The 22,729-nt window shown below is 47.5% G+C and overlaps 2 protein-coding genes across 3 annotated transcripts in view; one reads left to right on the top strand and one right to left on the bottom strand.

Annotated features, from left to right (window-relative positions):
• LOC8053966 (protein adenylyltransferase SelO, mitochondrial) overlaps positions 1-8,954 on the top strand; it is a 74,380-nt gene extending 65,426 nt beyond the window's left edge. The window contains exon 13 of one of the 2 annotated variants that reach the window (XM_029973903.4): positions 8,710-8,954. The gene's annotated coding sequence lies outside the window, so the exon portion shown is untranslated. The remainder of the gene's footprint in view (positions 1-8,709) is intronic. The other variant, XM_029973898.4, reaches the window with a different exon arrangement.
• Positions 1-22,729, bottom strand: part of LOC8053961 (enhancer of polycomb homolog 1) — a 98,276-nt gene that overhangs the window by 3,187 nt on the left and 72,360 nt on the right. Inside the window, exons 12-14 of the mRNA XM_029973895.3 lie at positions 17,744-17,872; positions 12,302-12,891; positions 8,681-8,873 (exon numbers count right to left, since the gene is read on the bottom strand). Of these exons, the coding sequence (XP_029829755.3) occupies positions 8,681-8,873; positions 12,302-12,891; positions 17,744-17,872 (912 nt within the window). The remainder of the gene's footprint in view (positions 1-8,680; positions 8,874-12,301; positions 12,892-17,743; positions 17,873-22,729) is intronic.

Here is a 22,729-nt window from a genome sequence, read left to right as displayed (position 1 = left end):
ACCGGTGCCCTTTACATCGCTGGTTCTGTTCTCGGCGGAGGCTTTCCAGGCGAGCGATGTGCTCTTCTTTGGCAAGGGAACCTGAAGCGCTGGACGCAGTGGAAGTCGAGGCGACAGCGGCTTTGCGGCGGTTGCGGACCCATTCGCGCTGCTGCGTACGTCGCCGCTCCTTCCGCAGCCTGTCTCCTTTCCCCAAAAGGGCGCGCAGCCGACCCACCATGAGTCCAAACCGAAACTGATATGAGCGTAGGAAACAGCGCGCAAAACAGACGAGGACGAAAAAACAAACGGGACGAGCGCTGCGCTCAGTACGTGTGCTTGCTTCTTCTTTGTCGTCGTCCGTTTTTCGCGCTGTTTCCTACGATGAATTCCCACCAACGTGCCCAACTATCAATTCTTCTTAATAGCTGGAAAGGTTGCCGCCATCTACGAGCGACGACGGAAACCATACTGGTTGTGTGCTTGTTGCCGTCGACATACCGGACACAATCCTGGGGAACCTAGCACTTAAAGGGACCATGAAATGATTTTAAAATCGAATTTCATCCACCGCACGTCGTAAAAGGTGTGAAAAGAAACACAAAACTAGGGAGCCAAAAAAAATTATTTGCTATAGAACTATAACTTTTAAAAGAAAACTGGACTCTTTTGCGCCTTCCTTCCTTCGCCTGTTCACTACGATGCATCCGCGGAAATGGAGCACGTCAGCCAAATCCAGGTCGCCTATTGGGTAAGAGCCTACCTCACCAGCACCGCGATCGTAAACAAAAAATAGCCGGCGAATGTTTCCTAAAAGTTTTGTTAAATAATATTCAGATCCACATTTTGTAGCATAATTAGAGATGTGTGGCGAAAATTGCCAAATTTGATAATGCTGAGAGCCAAGCGCCATCTATCGTGTGGTAAACGAAGCAACCACTGCGCGTGCGCAGTAGGGCAGGGCCGAGTTCAGAACGGTTATTTCCTTTGGTTTCCTTCCTCTCAGAAGTCTGACTGACTGAACGTTTATTTTTCTACGTCTTCATCTCGCGCGGGCCGACTTCAAGCAGCAAGAAAAAAATGTACTTAAAACAGACCACGACGAACAAGAACGCTGGATCCACAAACACCCGAGAAGAGCGACAACAGCCGCGAATCCCGCTCCTACGAAGCTCTCAGGATATAGGCCTAGCAGGCACTCCGACTCGGCGCAGCGTTGCTTCGTCGCAAGACCGTCTGTCTGCCTACGACCGGCTGGCGTGCTGAATGGAATATGCCCGCGCTACCCTTGTGGACCCTTCCCGTATTATAGTTTGATCGCTGACCTCAATTTTAGGTTAAGAGGTGAGGTCAATCTCTTCCCCTTGTTTTCCGAGGCAGGGTTGACGAACACTCGTCGAAAAGGGACCCTCGTCAATTCTCTCTTCTTGTTTTGTGTGATATAGAGCTGAAATAAACGCTGTATGGATTACCTTCGTAACACGGTATGTACACTTTGTTATTGGTATGCCATTTTTATTCTGACAGACTGCACGTCACTGTCGAGCTGTAACAGTTCGTGGGAGGTATACGCGCAATACCGGTCCAACCTTTCTTTGCCGAGTGTCGCGTCAGTATCGAGTTGCAATCGTAAAAGATCGGTCCCGAAGCGCTTACCAACAGCGCGAATACAGCACTTCCATCAAACGCGCGCGTCCGCTCCGAGTGTGAACAGGTATTTACGTGGCTCTTGCTGACACTCGTAGTTCAAACGTATCTTTTTTAACGTCGGCTCGCTCCTGCATCTCCGAGACCGCGAAAAACGCCGCGGCAATTTGTTTCCATCTACGTCGCTTTGCAAACGACTGACACTGGCCGCCTTTTACCAACAATGACAGTTGGGTTAACTTCTGGAGTCTTCACCGGAAGACTCGCTGCACTTCCCAACAGGCATAACGGCGTATGGGACTAGTCCCATGCTGTCGCTGTAGCGCAACGTATCTCATTGAATTTCGCTCAGCTGCGATGCGGCGATGAGAGGCGCCGATTCAGAAAATACGTCGGTGACATCGGCGCAGTAAAACCTACCGGCACACCCCAACTCGTCGCCGCTAACGCTCCCATCTCCAACTGCCGAGAGAACTTCCGGTTCCGGAAGCAGCGTACGTCACGGCTTGTTTTGCGGTCAAGAAAAAGTCGATATTTCATTAATTTTTTGTGTAGAAGTTAATAAACCGAGACGAAAACGGATGCCTGTTCGGCATTCAGTGAACATTGACGGTTTAATGTAAAAGTTATCTGGAAAAAGTAAAAAAGTCATTTCATGGTCCCTTTAACAGTTCCGCTGTAAAAATGCCACAGTTTTGTACATATCTAGCACGGCTGCTCAAGAAATACATTAAACTGAAAACTCGATTTAGTTTCATTGTTTTATGCAAAAAATGCTCACGAAAGAACCTTTGACTAAAGCAAAGTCAGTTGCTTCCGTACGTGCAATGAACGCCGCCGATCGGCATACAGCGCCAACGTTTGTTCCGTGAAAGCATGTTTCTATGTTCTCTTCGTTAGAAAGAAGAAAAAAAAAGTAAACAAGCAAATAGAAAAACCAACCAGGCGGAACGAGCGAAAGAGGCAACCAAGAGCGATGCTGGGGAAGCGGGGAAGGCGGTGATCGCGTTGGCAAATACTTTGCCATCGGGCCAAGTTGGGTGCCTTGTCAATCATAAGGAGCAGGTAGGCTCTTCTGCGACTTTCTTCGTTCGTGCATACTTGCGTGCGTCCGTGCTATCAATGACGGTCAAGGCGGTGTTTCTATGTGGCGTGGACGGCACCACGAACACTGCGCTCGAAATGGGAAGCTGTGTGCACCCCAGCCAATCTTCATTTACCCGTTGGCTTTGTTTCGAACATTGCACAACCTCACCAACCACGCTCGCGATGTTTAGGGAGAAGGAGTGGGTTCGCGGTAATTTCGGAGGAGACGGACTTCGGTTCCATTGCAGGATATGGGGCGTTTGCTGACTTCGCGATCCCGGAGTTGGTTAAAGGAGTCATGAAACGCTTTTTCAACTTTTTTTCTGTTTAGCTTTCCTCCTCAACTCATAAATCGCGCATTGTACCAAACAGTTCAAGAAGTCGGAAAGAAGGGAGTCCCCTCTTGCTCGGAATCTCGCTTGTGTAGCCCGGACACGGCCATTGTCCCCCTAGAAGATTAGCCCGTCGCTCAAAATTCCGACTAGTTGCTTTCCCCACCCCGTTCACCCCGAAGCTGACAGTGCTGTGGAAGCTACGTGCTCGTTGGGCCAGCCACACATTTTCCACGTGATCACGCCCTCTCGCGCATACCGACCCGCAGAGAATGAGGTCAGGTGATGAAAGGGAGGCGGCTGATTGGTCCGGCAAGCGCGTAGCTTCCACCGCAATGTCAGCTTAGGGGTAAAGGGATTAAGTGAGTTCCGGTGTCGTGTGACGTGCGCTTGGGCCCTGGTGACGCGCTGCGGGGGCCCGGTTATGGTGGCTAGTAGCCCGGTGACGCGCTGCGGGGTCCGCGGATGTATCACAGTGAAAAGGCGGAGAGTTTACGAAGGGAAGGAGGTACGAAATAGTCCGCTATGTTTTGCAAATTTTCGTAGCGAAAGTCAGGCTTCTGACTTTCTACCTTTGTTCGTTTGGCCCACTGAACGATGTGCTATTAGTAAAATCCCAATATAAATTGATTTACTCCAGCCCAAAATTCGTTTCATGGGTCCTTTAAAGGGATGCTGAACCGAAATCTGGATTCCCCAAAACACGCGGCAAAAGCGTGCAACGGGATGTTACAAACACCAAAACATTACTCATACAGCGATATCTCAAACGGATGACCGCATTTTTCAAAAAAAAAAAAGAGGTGCATTTGGCAGGAATGTTGACGTCACGTTTCTCCGAGAAGGAGAGGGAACAGCCTCGCGTCTTCTCCGCCTCGCGGCCTTGAGGGAGCGAAGCGAAGGGAGGAGGAAACTAGGTATCTTGACGGTCACGCGCCTCGTCGGCCTGGTTGAATCTCGACTTCTTTTTCCAAAAATACTGCCGTCCATTCGAGATATCGCCTTACTAGTAGTGTTGTAGGGATTGTAGCATCCCGCCTACATCTCCAGCATTGTTTTTTTTTAATCCAAATTTCGGTTCACGATCCCTTTAAAGGGATACTGAACCGAAATTTGGATTTCGCAAAGTAAAGCTGCAGAAGTGTTGAACGGGACGCTACGAACTCCAAAACATCACTCGTACATCGATATCTCAAACGGATGGCCATACTTTTGGAAAAGAAGGGCGCGATCAAGCGAGTTCTTTCACGTAACTGTCCTCCGGGAGAATTTGAGAATGAGGAGAAGCGGCCTCGCTTCTCTCCTCCTCGCTTCGGCTCACCAGCTTGACGGGACGTAGCGAGGAGGAGAGGGAATGGGAATCGTGACGTGCCTTGTCTCGTGGGCCTCGTCGGCCGGGTTCGATCGTGCACTTCTTTTCCGAAAAATATGGCGATCCGTCAGATATATCGCCGTATGAGTGATATTTTTTGGTTTTGCAGCTTCCCGCCTATCCGCCCGGCCTTGTTTAACGAGCTCGAAATTTCGGTTCAGTATCCTTTTAATACTTGTGTTATCTTCCCGATATCGTTTTTGTCCGTGTGTGTGTGTATATATATATATATATATATACATACATATATATATATATACTTTTTTTTTATAAGCAAAGCAAGGTTACATTGTGTTATCTTCATCCTTTTCCTTTCGCACGCATGTACCTACTTCGGGGCCGCGGAAATTAGAGAGGAAATGCGTAAACACAGTAAAGTGTCTTTCCCTTCGTTTTACTTTGTCACGGACGTCTTCCTCCAACCGTAAGGTCCGCGACCGCGTCATTCGGGTAGGATGAATGTTCGCAGCTCTAGGGGTGGGTGATCACTCTGTGTTGTTTTGGAAATCGATATCCGCCCAAAACGTGCGGTGGGCGATGACTAGGGATATTACGATAGTTGTGATGCAGCGGCATTCCCCCAAGGCAGTTCTAGGTCAGCTCCTGGATATTCTCCAAGACTGTTGGCAGGCAAAATGTGGTGTACCGTGATTTGGTTTTCCAGAGAAACCACGACCACATGCCCAATGATTCAGAAGAAGGTATCCACCATTTTCTTTCCGATATTCCTTGACCTTTAACATTGAAGTCTCCCCAGAAAAGACCCAAACGGATGACCGGCACTTTGTTTGAGGATCTTAGAGGTAGATCCAGGTTTCGTTGCCCATCACAATGTCAGCTACACTCCTAGAGTCGCAACGCATTATTGTTTGCAAGACGGATTGGCATCTGCACCGCTTTTGGGCAACAAGGCTCGGAGCGAGGGGGGAGGGTTGTTCGGCTATCAACAAAAAGAGTGACCAGGGTTCCTCGAGATGGAAAAGTCGGAGAGCCCCAGGGTTAGAAAATGTGGTGCAAACAAAGTGGTGCCAACAAGTCGGAGAGCCCCAGGGTTAGAAAATGTGGTGCCAGGCACCATATCCCAGTTTTTAAACTTTTCAATCTCGAGGATAGGCAATCTCTCCTGGGCAGCAGAGGAGCTCCGCCCGATCTCGACACTGATGCCATGCAGCTCTCCAGAAGCCTACAGACCTTAACATGTATAGAACGTTTGTCACATACTATACTCAGTGATGTGATTGGCCTAAGCCGTTTTGGAGCACCTTTCGGAGCAGCCAAAACAGTGTTTTGGAGCACCAAAAGTGGCCTTTGGCGCAGCCAAAACAATGCTTTGGAGCAGGAAAAGTGGCTTTTGGAGCAGCCAAAACAGTGTTTCAGAGCAGAAAAAGCGGCTTTCGGAGCAGATATTCTTAGAAAGGTAAAAATATTTGTTTTAGGTGCTGGACAAACGAAGGGCATTTCGCTCGCCGAAATAAACGAATTATGGTCAAGTTCGACCACCTAGGAGTCTTTCAAGGTGTAACTGAAATGTCAATGACATGATACACCTTGCAATGCTTCAGTTAAATTACACATATATATATCCACCCACTACAGATAGATAAGAACCAAACTTCACATATTAAAATTTATTTGAAAACCAAACTGCACATATTAAAATTTATTTGAAAATAACCAGCTTAGTAGTAAATATCACAGCATCAGGTTGACTAGTGATATAATAAAATAAATGGAAGCAGTCTCCGACTGATGAAACGCATAGCTACTGCAGTGCAATGCGAAAATGCACACAGGAAAAAGGTGCATTATAACTTTTGGGTACTTTTTGCTTTTCGAAACTTTCTGCGAAGTTGCTGCAAGCTTCGCTTTGGCTTAGGCTAGTAATGAATGTCCACTTTCAATGTCTCCAAAGAGAAATTGAGACATCCCGTAAGTGTACAGTGCTGTACGCGTGCCGAGCAATTTTAAGAAACCGCTTGCCACCGTTTTACTGAATCCTGACGTGCCAGATTTTTGTCAAAACTAAACGTAAAACAGTGCATTGCAAGCGTCCCGGCTGGTGCCTCCGTCGTGAAATCATGTTTGCATGTACGTCCGGGCAACTTCTGCAGGCTTGCAGCTGCACGTGCTTCGTCGCGCGAGCGGAGACGGCTGTTCGATCGAAACCGAAACCATGCCCCTCCGCTCTGTCGCCAAATGGTTTCCAAAAAAATTACACCATCTTCCCAAGGGGAACCATGGGGTGATGCGGAGCATCGCGGATCGTTATTAACGGTGTTAGTAACTTTGTTAGTAACATTGTTAACTTGCGTGTTATTACGTTAGTTTGTGGGGTGGTGCTGACGCTTGCTTGCGCCAACCCACTAACTGACGGGACTGTTGCTTCCATCACACTTCATCGGAAGAACGGAGTGAAGTGGAGTCAACAGCGGGTGAACTGAACGCGCCCAGTCAGTCAGTCAGAGTCTTGAGAGCAAGGAAATCAAAGGAGGAACGCGCGGAGCGCGCTACCGCTGTTTATATTGACACTTGAAGGAGAGGAGACTAGAGGAGGAGAGTTGCGCATGTGCGCGCGGTGCGAGTAGAAGCGGACGCACGCGAAGTGCACGCAGCTGGTAGAGAGAGAGAGCGGAGAGAGTAACGCGCAGCTGTTGGGGAGAGGGAAGGAGGAGAGTTGCGCATGCGTAGTGTGAGTGCGGACTACGACGCCGCGGGACATAGACCCGAGCAAGAGATGCTCCGCATCTAAAATGTATGCAAAATGTAACTTCCCAGCATGCGACAATAAACAGGCCAGCGGCGCGTGCTTGCAAGGCCTGCGGCGAGGTACAAGCTAAGCATACAAAAAAAAAAAGAACCTGAGCGCATCGATGCAGGACATCGCGAGTCAGTTTCAAAACGTTCTTGGAGCGCTTTGTGCAACGACTGAACTCGAGACAAACAAGCGCGCTGTGCGGGTTCAGCGTGTAGATATTGCCTTCTTTGCTTTAGCTCACTTCTCTTTACCAACTTTCTTTTGCGACAGATTTTTCATGTACTGGGGTCCCTCTCGAAAGAAAGCCAACCAAGGGAAACCTAGGTAATCAATACTTCCAAACAGCAGTAGTCGAGTTAAAAAAGAATTTTTGTAGTAGCGCATGTTTTAAACAAGAACAGGAATGTTGATGAACATGCGGCGGGCCTTGTGTTTCAGTTTAGAAAGCTCCATATCTGTAGCGACGTGCGGACTGACCGGCAGGGACCAAATAGTTTTCCCCCGACCGTTGCTTTCAGAAGCGAGTGCTTCAGCTCAAGACGTAACTCCCGCCGCGCAAAAAAAACGTAATTTCGTTTCACAGCGTGACGGCATGGCTGGTACCCAGCACGTTAGCGTCGGAGCGTCCGCACACGCCTGCATCTATTGTTGAAAAATTAAAAACGCGAGACGAGATTCCCGAGACGACTAGTGCGCGAAAGAAGAGACGGCGGGAAAAACCATACTAGACCGGATGGACGATTGATGTAACTAAAGCAAGTGCAGGCGAGCTGGTTAATTACTGACGTAGGAGTTTTGTGCCTGTCCTACGTCCCTTCTATTCCCCGGCTCCACGGTTACAATGCCACGATTGATGCAGGGTACTTTGTGTCGGGTGGCCGCTTGCGCTACCTAGCTCACGCATGCTCAGTTACGGTACTCAGTTTAGTCTTGGTCTTGAAAGGCGACCAAAACTGGTCCTTTGGCGCAGGCTTGGCGCAGATTACCCATATTCTGGCAAAATGTAGCAGGATGTAGCAGGGTTAGCCCCTTGGCGCAGTTTGGCGCAATTGGCGCAGCAATCACATCACTGTATACTCTATCTCGCTAGTTGCGCGTGGTGCCATCAATTGTAGAGGGGCGGGAGTGTAACTCAAGCAATTGGATGGGAGAGGAAGGAGGAACTTGCCTCTTACCTGGACTCTCTTTTATGTAGCTTCACATTATTTTTCTTCGCACAAAAGTGGCTTTTATCTTTTTCTCGCCCGTGGCTTTGACTGCACTGTGTGCAGCTAGTGAGATATAGTTCTGCATCAATGGACAACTTACATCTTGTAAAATAGTGTTTAAACTGGGGAATGCTTAACTTGGGTGCAGAGATGGTAAGAAAATTTGGGAAGGTTCTTCAAGGAATCCGGTTTGGGAACCCACACCATCATCCAGAGAGAGGCAAGTTACCCCCAAAAAAACAAGGGCTTCCAGCGAGCCAATCTGTACGGTTGTGTGGCGATTTAGGCTCTGGTCACTCACTTGTTCCCTTCGTTGCCGTTCTGCTCCAGGATGGGAAAGCGGAGGTCGGCCAGGGAAGCCGGCAACTTGGTGCCCAGCTCCACCGGAGGCATCAGGGCCGCCACGCACGAGTCTGCCTCCGTGCCAGGGTCACCGCCGGGCCCCGTGGGCAGCCGGCGCCCCGCCCGCGACACATCCGCCTCGGCCGCACGACCTGCACCCAGCACCGGCCCATTCGTAGGAGGCACCACCAGTGCTTTCGAGGGCAGCTTAATAAACTGTGACTACCTCGCAATAACGGCAGAATGGATGATCCCTCGAAAAACGGTGTTACTGTGGCAGACTCTTAAGGTGACAAAGAAGCATCTTGGGACGTGTCGACATACAGTCGAACCCAGATATATTGAATTCAAAGGGGATCATAAAATAGTTCGATATATCAATTATTTGATATACAAAAATATTTTAAATTAAGCTCGAGTTGAAATTTCCTGGTGTCTGTACTGATGCTGAAGGTCACGACAAACAAGAGCTTACTAACTAGAGCATCCAAGAGCTGCTAAATACAGTAAAGCGTAGTTGGCAGGAGACCACCAACACCGCTGCGCTTACCTACATGCACACCTGGCCGGGCCTCCGCATAACATAAGCAACAAAACACAATATAATTTTTAAAAAAATGGGAAAGGAAAATGGAGACGCATAAAAAATCATAAAAAAAGTTAAGCAAGCAGCAAAAAAGAAAGCTCACAAATTCAGGCAGCAAAAAAAGAAAGGCAGGAATAACCGCAAAAGAAAAAGGTAAACAAAGATAAGGCAGTCCAAGTGCGATTGCACAACCGTTGTCAACACACTAAACTTGCCTAAGACTTTTTTTTTTTATTTTTGCTCATTTCTTTTTTTTTTTGGGGGGGGGGGGGGGGGGGGGGGGCTAGGGAGTCGCGCTGCATCAGCAGTGTTCGGGGAAGGGGCGCGGGCTACCATTCCCGCAGCCAGCACTTCCTGCTCTCCCCTCTCCCTAGGAGGGGCGTGTCCTTCCCCTTGCTTTTGCCATCCTCCATTTTTTTTTCTTTTTTTTTACAGTTTATTGTTTGTTTTTTTTTTTCTTTTTCCTATAACTGCTCTTTCGCTGTGTTTTTTACCGCGTGTATGCTGGCTTGGCGGCAGTCTTGGGCAGTAACTAGTTGCTAGTAACGCGTTACCGGAAACTAGTTCCTTTTTCGGTACCTTTTACCTGTAACACGTTACTCTCTAATACTGGTGACTTGTAACTGTAGCACTGTTACTTTTTTATTGGGTAACTGACTGTTTAGGCCGTTACAGTTACTTTTTTTTTACTATATAAATGAGAACCCACTGCCCATGGTGAAATTGCCATCTTGAAGTATAATTCGCAAAACTCCTCGCTGACAAAAAAAAAAAAGACAAACAAACAAGAAGCATGGCCATGCATTAAACAAACTAAAATTGCCTGGTTTAGCCCACGACCAAGAGTAGACGGACGAGTCAGCACGAAACCGGGAGATAAAGGAAGCGGCGCCTGCAGTGGTAGGGGTGGCAAATAATGTCTGTTTCACCGACTTCGGATCACTCTTGTCTTGTGGGGACCATCTGCGGGTGTCAGTGGTCGTGCGATGTCTCCAAGTATTCCGTCTGGGATATCTCCGTGCTGTCGTATTTACACCCAGCCGTTCGCCATTTCCTCATCCCTATTTGTTTTCAAGGAAGCCGTCCCCATATTATGCAGAAAGACAGTGCTTGTTTAGCTTATTCATTCTCTTCGGAGCCGCTCGAGTGAACACGACTTCCACAGTTGGCGTCTCAAACATAGACGCCGCTGTGATCGTCGTACACTCGTAAAGCACCTGAGGCTAATTGTCTCCTTTCCTCCTTTATTTTTTGGAAACTGTTTGACCTGCTATAATTAGGCCCGTTTCCGAGTATATCCCATAAGGTGATTATGTGACCATCTGTGCCCCCATTTGTTTCGGAGTGAAAAATGAACAAAAACATTCACTGACGCGGGCCGATGACAATTTCCAGAAACAGTTGATACTAAGTTATAACAAATATTGCAAATAAATTATGCGCATCAAAATGCTGAAACGGCGAATGAAGCAGAAAAGAAACACCCTTCGGGTTTAAATTTTTCTAATTTCTCAGTTTACCTTTCTTCTCACTATACAGTAACAAATAGAATAATATTGCTTTGGTTTGTGATTTCTTGTGTCCAATTTTTGTACTGTAACGAGAAAGCAACAGCATTACTGTTTTTGCAGTAACTGTAATTGTAACACGTTACTTTTTACTGGTAACGTGCCCATGACTGCTATAACTATAACTGTAAGAGTTACTTTTTCCCCCTAGGTAACTGTAACACTGTTACTTTCTACTGGTAACGTGCCCATGACTGCTTGGCGGACTGCCAGCCCCGCAACGCAAGCAATGTGCTCGCCACCGGCGCAATGGGATTGCGAGAAAAAGCAATGCGCGGCCGGGCTTCGTCTGCAACCAGTGTCCCTGCCATGGGAATTCGATACAAAAAGACATTGCTCCTACACTTTTAGATGTGATTTTCAAGGGGATGTTTGGACTGCTTCTTGATATAAACAGTAATTCGAAATACCCGAGTGTGATATAACCGGGCTCAACTGTACACACTAATCGACGTAGTACCTTTCCTCTTCAGTGCCGAGGTCCAAAGCAACTGGTGCATACTGGATTTTACGAGGAAGCTGTTATACGCTAGGGTCAGGGAAAAAATGTGTCCTCACATGTCGACAGAAAACTCCCCATTGGTTGTGGCAAGAATGTATGAATGAATAAATAAAAAGAGGGGGCAACCAACGTGAGTCAGTCTTCTTTGGCATTATTAACCCTTTAAGTGCCTTGGACGAGCTGTGCTCGTCGGCCGCTTTTTGGCTAAAAATGCCATGGACGAGCTCAGCTCGTGCAGCGTTTTTTCAAAAGCCCTCAATTCCACGGTCGAGCTAGGCTCGTCCGAGTAGTTTGCGGTGCTGGTCATAGATGGCAACACTCGTTTTAGTTGGCGCATTCTTTTTTTTTTCGCCGCCGCTGAATTTTGCGTAATAAACTTTTGAAATTTTGTCTGTATTACTAGAGGAATAAAACTTCAAATAAAATAAAATATCACGCTTTTAAGTTACCTTTTGAAAAAAAAAAAAAAAGGGGGGGGGGGGCACTGGATTAAATGGGAGGTCCTGATCCCTTGTTATCTCTAGGCATCGTCCTCAAGGTCATCCTACAAGTCGTCCTTGAGGTCACCCTAGAGGTTGTCTTCGACGTCACAAAGATAACAGCTTTGCTGGTTCTCCATTTTCACGTGAAGTGGAAGGGCTCTACAATTTTTTTTGGTGATAAACAACATTGTTTTTGTAGAAGACAGGCAGCATGCATATGAGCAGACCCATCTTCCTCAGTGCAAATATTCTCCAACAGATTTCAGACTGTGCAGATATGAATGCAAAAATACTTAACACAAGTGGGAAGCTCGTAAAATGCGACCAAACTCACGAACATGAGGCAGCCTAATCACTCTTTGCGCCATACCCGAGGAAACAAAGTGTTCTGCGAGACTGCACCCGAGTCGTGCAACTAGAAGGACAAAAACGAGACACGCACCGTCGGCAGAAGGACCGTTGGACGCCGCAGAGGATGACAGCCTGGCCACCATGTGGTCTCCCTGGGCTGTGCACAATGAGGAGGAGGACGAGGAGGACACGAGGGAGTTGAGAATCATCCCGGACATCTCCGTGGTGCTCATCACAGCAGACACCGCAAACTCCACGCTGGCCGGGTCCAGGGTCAGGTGCGAACCCCCGGAGCGGCCAGCCTGGCCCGCCGACAAAGTCCCGCTCGACGAAACACCGCCTGACGAGGCTCCCTCTGAAGAAGTGCCACCCGCCGAAGCGTTCCCTCCTCCGCTCGAGGCTCCGCCGCCTTTTAACCTCTCCAGCTGCTTGCGCTGCATTTCAAACAGCTCCTCCTGGTGGCTCTGGAAGCTCTCAAAGTCCGTGGTCGACGACGTTCCAGACGACGGCGCACCACTCGCAGGTGGAGGAGGGTTTTCGGCCTGGGTTCCGCCGGACGCGTCTTGCCGGTGTTCCGTGCTGGCGGAGGTGGTAGGGGTGCCCGAGGTGGGTCCACCGCCGCTGCAGCCAGGGCCGCTGGGGCCGCCCGCACTGTTGCGCTGCTGCGGCCGGAAGTGCAACCTGCACGGGCAGTGTCAAGCCCTGCACGTCACGTCGGGACGGCCTCAAACCTCGTGGCACACGCATGGACTAGCTCCGGATGAGCCCGTCTTGGCAAGGCGACCCCGAGAGGGACCCATGGGAGGGCTCAGAGAGGCGACTGACGTTTCGCCGAGGGCCTCTGGAGAACTGTCGGGTGCTGCTCCGAAGCCTTCCTAGAGATCCCCCTTGGGCACTGCAACTTGTTGCACATAGCTAAAACTAACTACCCTTACAATCCGAGTGAAGATAAAAAAAAGCCCTATCCTCTCCAAGGTGGGTAAATTTGTTGTCCCATGCAAACGTGCTCGGTCAGATGTGTTGCTCATTATGCTGCGTTACTTCTTTGGTCGGTGACAGGTTAAGGATTTTGTAGAGGCTTTGCCCCCAAAATGAGCTGAAGCGAAGGAAGGTGACGAATGAGTGTGGGTGCAGAACATCTATGGAATTTTGAACATGTCACCGACTATAGTGCCCAAATATTCATATTACCTAACCGAGTTTGAAGTTGTTACATTACAAATCAGCCAGCACGAGCCATGCTTACTAAACATTAATTACGTGAGACAGACAGGACTTCTTCCAGCGACTAATATATTTAGAGCAGGCTAACATTTTCATGTTTTATTAATTGGAGATCAAAAAGCGGGCACAAGCATTGACCCTTTCAAATGCCATTTATCGTGGAAAATATTTTCTATACAAACTTTGGTCATGAAAAAACTTTTCACTAAAAGTTTCTTCACAGACTCTGGTTGCCCAACACAGAGTACAGAATTCTACTAAAATTGTTAAAGTAACTCAATATACGATATAATCCCCCCCAAAAATGCGAGGGTTTTAGATGTACACATTTGTGTACATAGCATCTGAAAGGGTTAAGCTAAGAAGACAACAATGATGGCAGCTAGGTGGCACACTGAATGTACTCATCATCATCATCATATCAGTCATGCCGATGCATCATGGGCATTATACACCTTTCCAAAAAAACGCTCCTAGGCCGCCGCCATGTTGCTGATGCTGATGCGGCTGGTGCGACTCTCGCGCCCTCTATCAGCTAGAAATTTTCTGCCACTTTCTTGGACTGTGGGAAACCGCTCAGCGTGATTCTCTACCTATGTTATGCGGTTTTGCAACCGACATTTTCTGGCCTCTCTTGAAAGTTTCCACTTAATTTCTTTTTATGCGTGCTGCATATACTTTTTGTGTTATCTCCCACTGTGAGAAATAGGGCTGGTAAGTGCCTGCCATTCAAGCTTTTCTGCTCGACATTTGCGGAAACGAAGGTGGGGAGGACGTCGAACGGACCTCGACGCGATTTTGCGAACAATGACAAATGTTCTCCTCCCTCCCCGAGATAATCTGCGTAGAGTCCTCAGTCATCTCCGAAAATAGTTGTCCGGGTTGGGATAGGAAACGGGTCAGTCGCGTTCGTTCCTTTGCCCAAAATGAAGTCACCTTGGATTCCATCCGATCGTCAAGATGTCTGTCGTCCACTGTGACTGTGTTATTTGAGATCTTTATCAAATAAATTCTTTTCAGATAACGCTGCATCGTGTGGTACGTACAATATATTGTTTGAATGTTAACACTCGCTAAACTGTACGTCTGTGTCCTTTCCATGGGTAAACACATTATTTGCGAGCATGAAAAATGCATGCCTTTCGGCTATCTTCTGTTAAACATGTTGAATAAACCCGAGACTGGGGCAGAAATGAACATAAAAGTCGAAGGAACAGAAAAGAACAGGACGACGTCTCAACATTCCCCAGCTCGCCTGCACCCTTACTATATTATCTCTATCTTCTGTTGTAAAATATTTTCTACAGTTAAGCGCTTCGTCGTTTGACACGCAGTTAATCGGGCGGCGCCGTCAAACCTTATCGTAAAAAAAGAAAAAATTTTATAATTTCTATAGATTTATAAGATTCTTCAAGCACTGCTCCGTCTTTTGCTTCAATATGAGTTCTTAGTAAATATTCTTGTAATGGTTTATTAATGCTTATTTTGTCGTATTTAATTCAACTAACTTTTTAGTCGCATTCGTTCTGCCGCGCGCATGAGCTCAATGTCCTCAGGAAAATACACGCGCCATAAAACACAAAATACAGCGGGAAAAGACGAGGATTTAGCCGCCAGCAGTGTTTGAAACTACGCCTATGCAGGCTGCACCTATCAAAATCACAGTCCACTTGGTTAGGGTTAGCAGAGAATTCAGTGAGAATCTAGCCTCAGAGCAACGTTACTAAAACACTCAGTTGGGAAACTCCCATAGAGACAGCTTTGAAAAAGTGGCCCCAATCTGTCTCCGAGCAGCGAGCTAATGACGAACACAACGCCACCATTTCTCCCACAGCGGCCACTCGACAAACTGCACGTGACTTCTATTTTGGCTTAAAGAACAGATACAGCGGTAGAGGTTACAGGGGTGCCACCCCCGTCTTCCCGGTGGACGCGCCGCGTTCGACTATAGAAGTTAAAATGCATCTAGGGCGGGATGCGCTACCTGAAAGGCCCGCTGAGGCATGGTTGTATAAAAACAATATTAATTGTGCCGCAAAACCCTGCAAACTAAAGATTTTAAAAACATAACGCGCCCCTCTTCTTGTACTAAACTCCAATAAATTTCGTACAAAAAGAGTCTTTTTCGTTTGTTTTTACGCAAAAACAGGCTTTCAAAAAGCTCAAGGTGACCACAGTACAGACAAATGATAAAGAGTGGCGCTGTTGTCGCATTTAGCTCGGTCTCGGTGGACGCCAGCGGCCCAGGTTCCAACGGCGAGTTTCCCAACTGAGTGTTTTAGTAACGTTGCCTCAGACCCAGTCACTGGGCTCGAAAACGGTTTGCAGCCCCTGGGGTCGAGTGTTTCTTGGAAAGGTGTATATACAGAGCATGCTGCCCAAGAATAAGCGCGTTTCGCACTGAGAACGATGAGACATGCATATCCTGTGTCTTGTTTCAACGGACATCAAATAACCTAAGTTGAAAAAGGTGACCAAGTTATCTGAAGCTACATCCCTCTCCACAAGGCGAGTCGATAGAAGACCAGGGGCAATACGAATTATTGGTCGCCATGGCATCGGAAGTAGCGCGAGTGAAAATGAGAAAGAACACTGGAGCGTACGCTGTTCCCACCTGCCAAGCCGCTCTAGCAGTGTCTCTGCAAACTTTCGGCACGAATCGGGTGCGGTTTCGCAAACAAAAACCCAGGTGCACTTTCTAGTGCAATTGTTGCCTTCCATCGGTCGTCTGCTACACAAACTGTCTTTGTACTGGTTGATACTCAATAACCGTTCTCGATTTTGTTCCTTTCCCCCAAGAATGTTTTTTTTTTTTTTTTTTTTTTTGTGATTATGAAATGCAGAATGACTGCTCAGCTGTTGCAATTAATTGAACAGACAATAAAAAATTTTCTTTGCAAAATATGAAATGAATAATCAAAGCTCTTCTTTTTCGGAGAAACTGGAACCGGCGCCAAGTTCCAAAGTTAAGGAATTTATTGTCTGCTGACTTCAGTTTCGTTTGCTACAACTGCAAATTGAAATTTAGCTAAGCTCAAAGGCTGATGACCAGACACAAGATTCAGCAAAACAGAATATCCTCCTCACCCTGGGGGAAAAGGAAACGGGCAACGGTGGACAGGGCAGAAGGGGGGAGAGGAGGAAGTGCGAATTGGTCGTTGGTCTTTAAGGCGGCACTAAAGTGCTTTTTTGAGATCCTCGTTCTATGGCAACACCTCTGTCTACAAGCTCTAGTCATTCTAAAACCGAAATTACATAAATACTCAATCAATTTGCAAATGAAAGAAGTGATAAAAAAATCTCAACACTTACAGTCGGCGCAGAACGACAGATGGCGCTACCAAACCTTGCTGAATATGGCCAAATGACAAACGGCACTTGTCAGCCGTTTGTGAGCGATGGGTTCCCGCGTGGATGAGCGGGACTGATTGGCTACTCGTCCCTGCGGGAACCCATACTTGCAAGTGGCTGACAAGTGCCGTCTGTTGTTCGACCATATTCAGCAAGGTTCGGTAGCATCATCTGTCGTTCTGCGCTGATGGTAAGTGTCGGGATCTTTGATCGCTTTTTCAACAAGCAAATCGGACGCGCATGAATGCAATTTAAGAGTTTTCAGGACGATTAGAGCTCGCAGATTGAGATATGACCATAAAACGAGGATCTAAAAAAGCACTTTAAGACAACATGTGGAAGAAGCGGGGGCGCAAGGATAATAGCCAGATGCAGAGGTCTCTCGCACCTGCGCAGTACTTCCATGAGAGGCCACTAGATCGGTGCCATGGGTAAAAGCGACGTTACTAGAACAACTCAGATGGAACATTGCCATAGGAGCCTGTTCTGAAAACGTAGCTCCGATCTGTACTTGAGAAAAAAACTTGATGCGATCACAACGCCACCATTTCTCCCGCAGTGGCCACACCGGGAACTGCACAACTGCAGCTATCGGTTCAGTCAAGTCGCGCAAGGGCTGGTGGTGCCATCTCGCAGTGCCAAGTCGCAGTAGTTATATAAAGCAATTTTTTTGTCTTGACTTGCTTCTAAATGACGGCGCTATAATCATACCCAGTTTGGTCTCGATGGACGCAAGCAGTCCGGGTTCCAAGGTGGAGTTTCCCAACCGAGTATTTTAGTAACACTGTGTAAAACTGACACATGCTTTGGCATTCCCTCTCGTACTGTTTCCGACAGTTTGTGCGAGGCAAGCTCAACGAGACTGCTTCCACAGGCTGTTCGTGTTGCACGGGTCGAGCTCAACCGTGCCAAGAGGCCAGGCAGTTCATTTTGGGTCGAGCCAGGGAGAGCTTCCTACCAGTCGTTCTTGATCTCGGCCAAGAAGTCGTTGCTGGGAGGGAGGCCATTGGGCATGGACTGGTTCAGCGCTATGTCCAGGTCTGGCCAGTAGTCTTCTAGTGGTGTCCACGCCCGGTCGAGCAAGATCCTGTTTGTGGAGAGAGAGCAAATGGAATTTCAAGCGAAGCTGCGTGAATTGGATAGTCGATGCACCACAGATGGACTGTTGACTTTCATCCTGGGCAATTTTTTGATTAGCCATGCTGACTTTCTTTGTGTGTCCTGCATCCGCTTCACTTATGCGTGATAATGATAATAACTCGGCTGTCACAACTACTTATGCTAAAGTAGAGGATGTTATGAATGGAGGCTTTACAATAGAGGAAAAAAATCATGAACCATTCCACTCTGGGAGGGTGGATGACAAGCAAAGCTGTTTAGCACACGACACAGACCCGCTTTGAGGAGCCGGAAGAAACTAGTAGACGTGCACGACGGGACCGCCATTCCGGGAGAGCGGAAGGAAAGGAAGCTAGGCATGCAAGCGCTTGTAACCATGACAAAGAGAGGGCGGTGCGAGCGTGGACATGGCTAACGTGGGTTGCACAGCGGCAAATCTTTGAGAAACCTTTATTACCTAGCTGAGAGTGTACTGATCTTAAAAATGGTGCCTATTGATAACTAATCTACTGGACAGACCTACTGCTAAATTACCCAAGCATCAAGGAGAATACAGGGAATGGTGTTCCACGCACCGCACATACTGGTGTCTGCAGCCCTAACTGTTCTAAAGCAAAAGCCTAAAACAAATGAATTGCACGCACGTTCGTCAATGCTTTTTTTTGGTTATTTACTTTGAATCTTTTATATGGGGAAGGCGTGCTCGTGCAGCGGTGCGAGCGTAGAATGTTTAGTTACTGCACACGAAAAACCCATGAAACCCTAGCCATAAATAGCTTTGCTGTAAAAAAAAAATTATTTTTCAGATGCCTAACACCAACGCCAATGAGCCCCGAAGTTGCGTAAAAAAGAAAGCATTGAAATGTACTTTCGAGTAGAAGACCGACTATAGAGATGCAAGAATAGCCCAGAAACCGGGAGATGTCGTAACTAAAATAAGTATGCCGACCTCGCACGACAAACGAAACAAATTCATGAAACGTTTCACCTCTTGTGCGGGAGGCTTCATCAGTAGGTACAGAGCCAATGTTAAGGATCCATCTCAACACAATTCTATTTATCTTGCACTATTCAAGATAAATAGAACTGTACAGTCGCCGACCGATTTTTCGAGCTCGGAGGGGACCCCAAAATTGTCCAAATAGTCAAGTGTTCTGAAAAATCGACTTCGGCCAAGTTATCACATTTCTATCAATATTCCACTGCATAATGGCCACTTTCCACTTGCTTGATGTCAAGTTTAAGTTTGTGTGCAACTTCCGCTTTATATTGTTCACTTTTCACTTTTTGTTTATCTGTTTGATCACGGTGCTGCACTTTGTCGGGGCCTTCGTTGACACAAACAGCGAAGTTGAAGTTGGCGTCATTTGTCATTATTTGGAGACAAAGTTTAGTCCACCAAGCTCGCTTTAATACTAAGCCTATCGGCAAAAAGCTTCGCGCTCAAAGACTACAAGAACGGCAAACAGACGCTCTCCTCGCGGTCGCACCCGAAAAACACGGACCACGAGAACAACTGGAAGAACCATAAGAACGGGCAGACAGTGGCTATAAACGTTTTGCCTCCCACACGGGAGGCAAAACGTTTAAAGGGAAGCTGAAACACTTTTTGAGAAAAATTAGTTAGAAGTGAATTCTGGCGTATTATTATCCAGTGAATCTGAATATCACATTCGTTTTCCTTGCAGATGTAACTAAACATGAGAAAACACGAGAAAACACGAAAAACCTCTGACCAGTCGTGACGTCACACTAGGATCTTTGGGCTGCCAAGCGCATGTCGCTCGTGTGGACAGCGCATACAATTGCAAGCTTGCCAGGTATATTCCCCCGCACTGACACCAGTCGTGACGCCTCTTTCTGGCCTTTTTGAAAATAGCAAGAGTGCGCATGCATAGCTTTGATAGGCGCTGAAGATGCGCGAGAGTGGAGATTTCGAAAACTCCTAATACGATGTCACACCCCAGAAAGAGGTGCTCCAGCGGCACCTTGAAAATTAATTTCTCCAGCCTCTGTGCACCAAACTGAAAAATTATCTCGATATTCGTGATTCTGGAAGCCAAACAAACATAATTCATGTGTTCTTCCTCAAATACAAAACCGCTTCAGGTTCCTTTTAATGAATTTGTTTTGTTTGCTATGTGAAGTTGGCATACTTATTTTAGTTACAACTGTGTGCCGAGCTCTGGTTTGAATGATTAGTGGGTAGACCTAAAGCTAGCTGTCTTTTTCTCCACTGCACTCGTGGAATGCGTTCAAATGTCAGAGCCAAACGTCGGACACCGGCGTTCCACTTTCAAGGAGTGGAGTGGAGACGAAGGCAGATAGCTTTAGTCCTGTTCTTAAAGGGGCGCTTAAGCTCTTTTTGTAGAAGCTAGTTTTTGATAGCATATTGTTTGTTGGATTTTAGTCAATAAAAATGAGAAGTTCTAGATGGCAAGACATCCCAGTCAACTCGCAGCAATAAAAATACACGGGCTCTTCTCTCGGAGGGGCCATCCTCAGGTACCCACCACCTCCATAAAATTTGACCAATGAAAATCGTTAATTGCGTGGAGAGTCAGTAACATTACTCTTATTGTCCTTTTTAGGCGTAATGCACATTATATTTTGACCAAAACGTCCTAATTTTCGTCTGGCAACCAAGCAACACTGTCCAAGTTGGTCACATCGTGTCCAGGAACCACTTGATCATGATGCATACTTGAATGCTCTCTCATTGCCCCCATGCTCACCCAAGCTCACATTACCATGGTGCGATCACACCTTCTCTCGCTGCTCGGCTACTCCAACGCCGCTCTTGCTCCCCCCACTTGCCCTCTGACCTTCCGCCCGGCGTGCACGTGCACTTGGCTGGCTCGCTACCCTCGGTTCTTCGGCATCGGCTCGCCGGTTTTCTCTCCGATCCCACGCACTGGGTGTCAAAAGAGATCGCGCGAAGTCTGTTGTGCGGTGGAGTGTCGGAATGTACAGGAGAAACGGCTTCCGGTTTTGGAATTATCGGTTCCGAAAGATTCTGCGTGGCAGGAGGCATGGAAATGTGATGTCATCTGCGATGGCTGGGCCCCGTCGGACTGTTTAACGGCCGAGTAATCCTACGTGCGAGATCGTCGCAGACGACGGCAAGTTTGTTTGTGACAATCTCCTCGTCGTCGCTGGAACTGGTTGCCGGCGGGTCAAAGCCGAGATGACCAGCTTCCAACATCGCTCGATAACCGTCACTCTCGTTGCTGCTGCAATCAGTGTCGCAGACTCTAACAAAGCGAGCGATGCCGTAGATGTCGTTTCAAAACTGCGTGCTCAAAATGCAGAAGGGGAACGAGGAAGTTGAAGCCGAGACGCCGAGAGAGCCAGGTCTGCGAGCGTATGCAAAGGGACGCCGCGCCGCCAGGGACAGTGGGCAACGTACGTCACCGGCCAAGCAAACGTGGCGGCCTTCCCAAATGAGGCGGATCCTAGGATCCGGCAAATAAATCAATTTACCCGGAAAACTAACGCGCCATTTAAAAAATGAATTTAGCAGACATATATACTTCGTTTCAGCTTCCGTCCGAGCGCAGCCAAAGGCTGAGGGACGGTTTACAACTTCGAGAAGAACATTCCTATGCACCACACAGTAGTCTGCAAAAATAATATTTTTAAAATAGCTGTTTTGTGCGTAAACATTGCACAACATTCCAGATGTGCACTGCTGAGAATGATTTGCAACGAAAGTAATTAAATATCTGAAGTTTATATTTTTATTAATATATGTAAATGCACGTGGTTTGGTGAAAACGCATACATCCGCTGGCAACACGGCTGCAGCGCTCGGTTCTTCTGTGTGATTTCGTTCCCATGCTTCGCTGCTTTCCTCACCGAGTCGCTTCCGAACGTCCTTTCGCAAAGGCACGTTTGGGCGTCAGGCGCGAGCGGTTGCGATGAATGTCTACTTTCAAATTCGGCAGGAGACTCCGGCCGCGTCGTACCGCGAATGCGTTGTAAACAAGAAAAGCTTCTGGGCCACTACAATTCACAGATACGCGGCGAAATCAGGGCACCCCTTTACCTACCGACCACAGTGAACGCCGATAAACTGGTGGAAAGGACTGCGCCTCGAGCCCTGGTATATCCAGACATTACAAGGAAACATCAACGGCCGGGTCATCGGGCACCTTGCAATGTGTACTTACATCTGGAAACTATGCCGAAATGCCAGACAGGTTGAAAGCTCGGACACAGACGCCAGCGGCCAGCCTACATACTGACATCCCCTGTGACTAAATTTCAGAAAGTGAAAGGGCACTTTTTAAACCTGTAGCAGACGATACCGTTGATACTCCCGTAGCAGACGAAATATTCGGCGAGCGCGGGCGGCGCGGATGACCAGCGGCGCAGCGGAGTGATACAAAAGTGCAGGCAAGATCGCGTGACCAATCGCCGGCGTGCGATTGGCTCCGGCCACATGTAGCTTTGGCTGCACTCGGACGGAAGCTGAAACGAAGTATAGTAACATCCAATGGGTCTAACAATATAGTTATTCCTTTCTTTTTTTTTTGTTTTTTGCATGTTTAATCTTTTTTAAAGAGCTTTAAAATATCTCTTCACTACAGTAGAACCTCATTGGTACATTCTCAGTTTTTACTTTTCCCCGCTTTTACATTCAAAACTGCCGGTCCCACCGAGCTCCCAGCCCTTGGGGGCTTTCTCGTTTTTACGTTTTCCCGGATAACCCTGTTTTGTTTCCCCATGGACCCCTATAAAAAAAGTATCGATGAGGTTTCATGGTACTATACTTTTTAAAGTCCATCCATTTGTGGAAGTCCTAATGCACAAACGATCGATT

Source organism: Ixodes scapularis, unplaced genomic scaffold (genome assembly GCF_016920785.2).
Source record: "Ixodes scapularis isolate PalLabHiFi unplaced genomic scaffold, ASM1692078v2 PGA_scaffold0__279_contigs__length_252992795, whole genome shotgun sequence".
Lineage (NCBI taxonomy): Eukaryota > Metazoa > Arthropoda > Arachnida > Ixodida > Ixodidae > Ixodes > Ixodes scapularis.
This window is presented reverse-complemented; position numbering and strand designations above follow the sequence as displayed.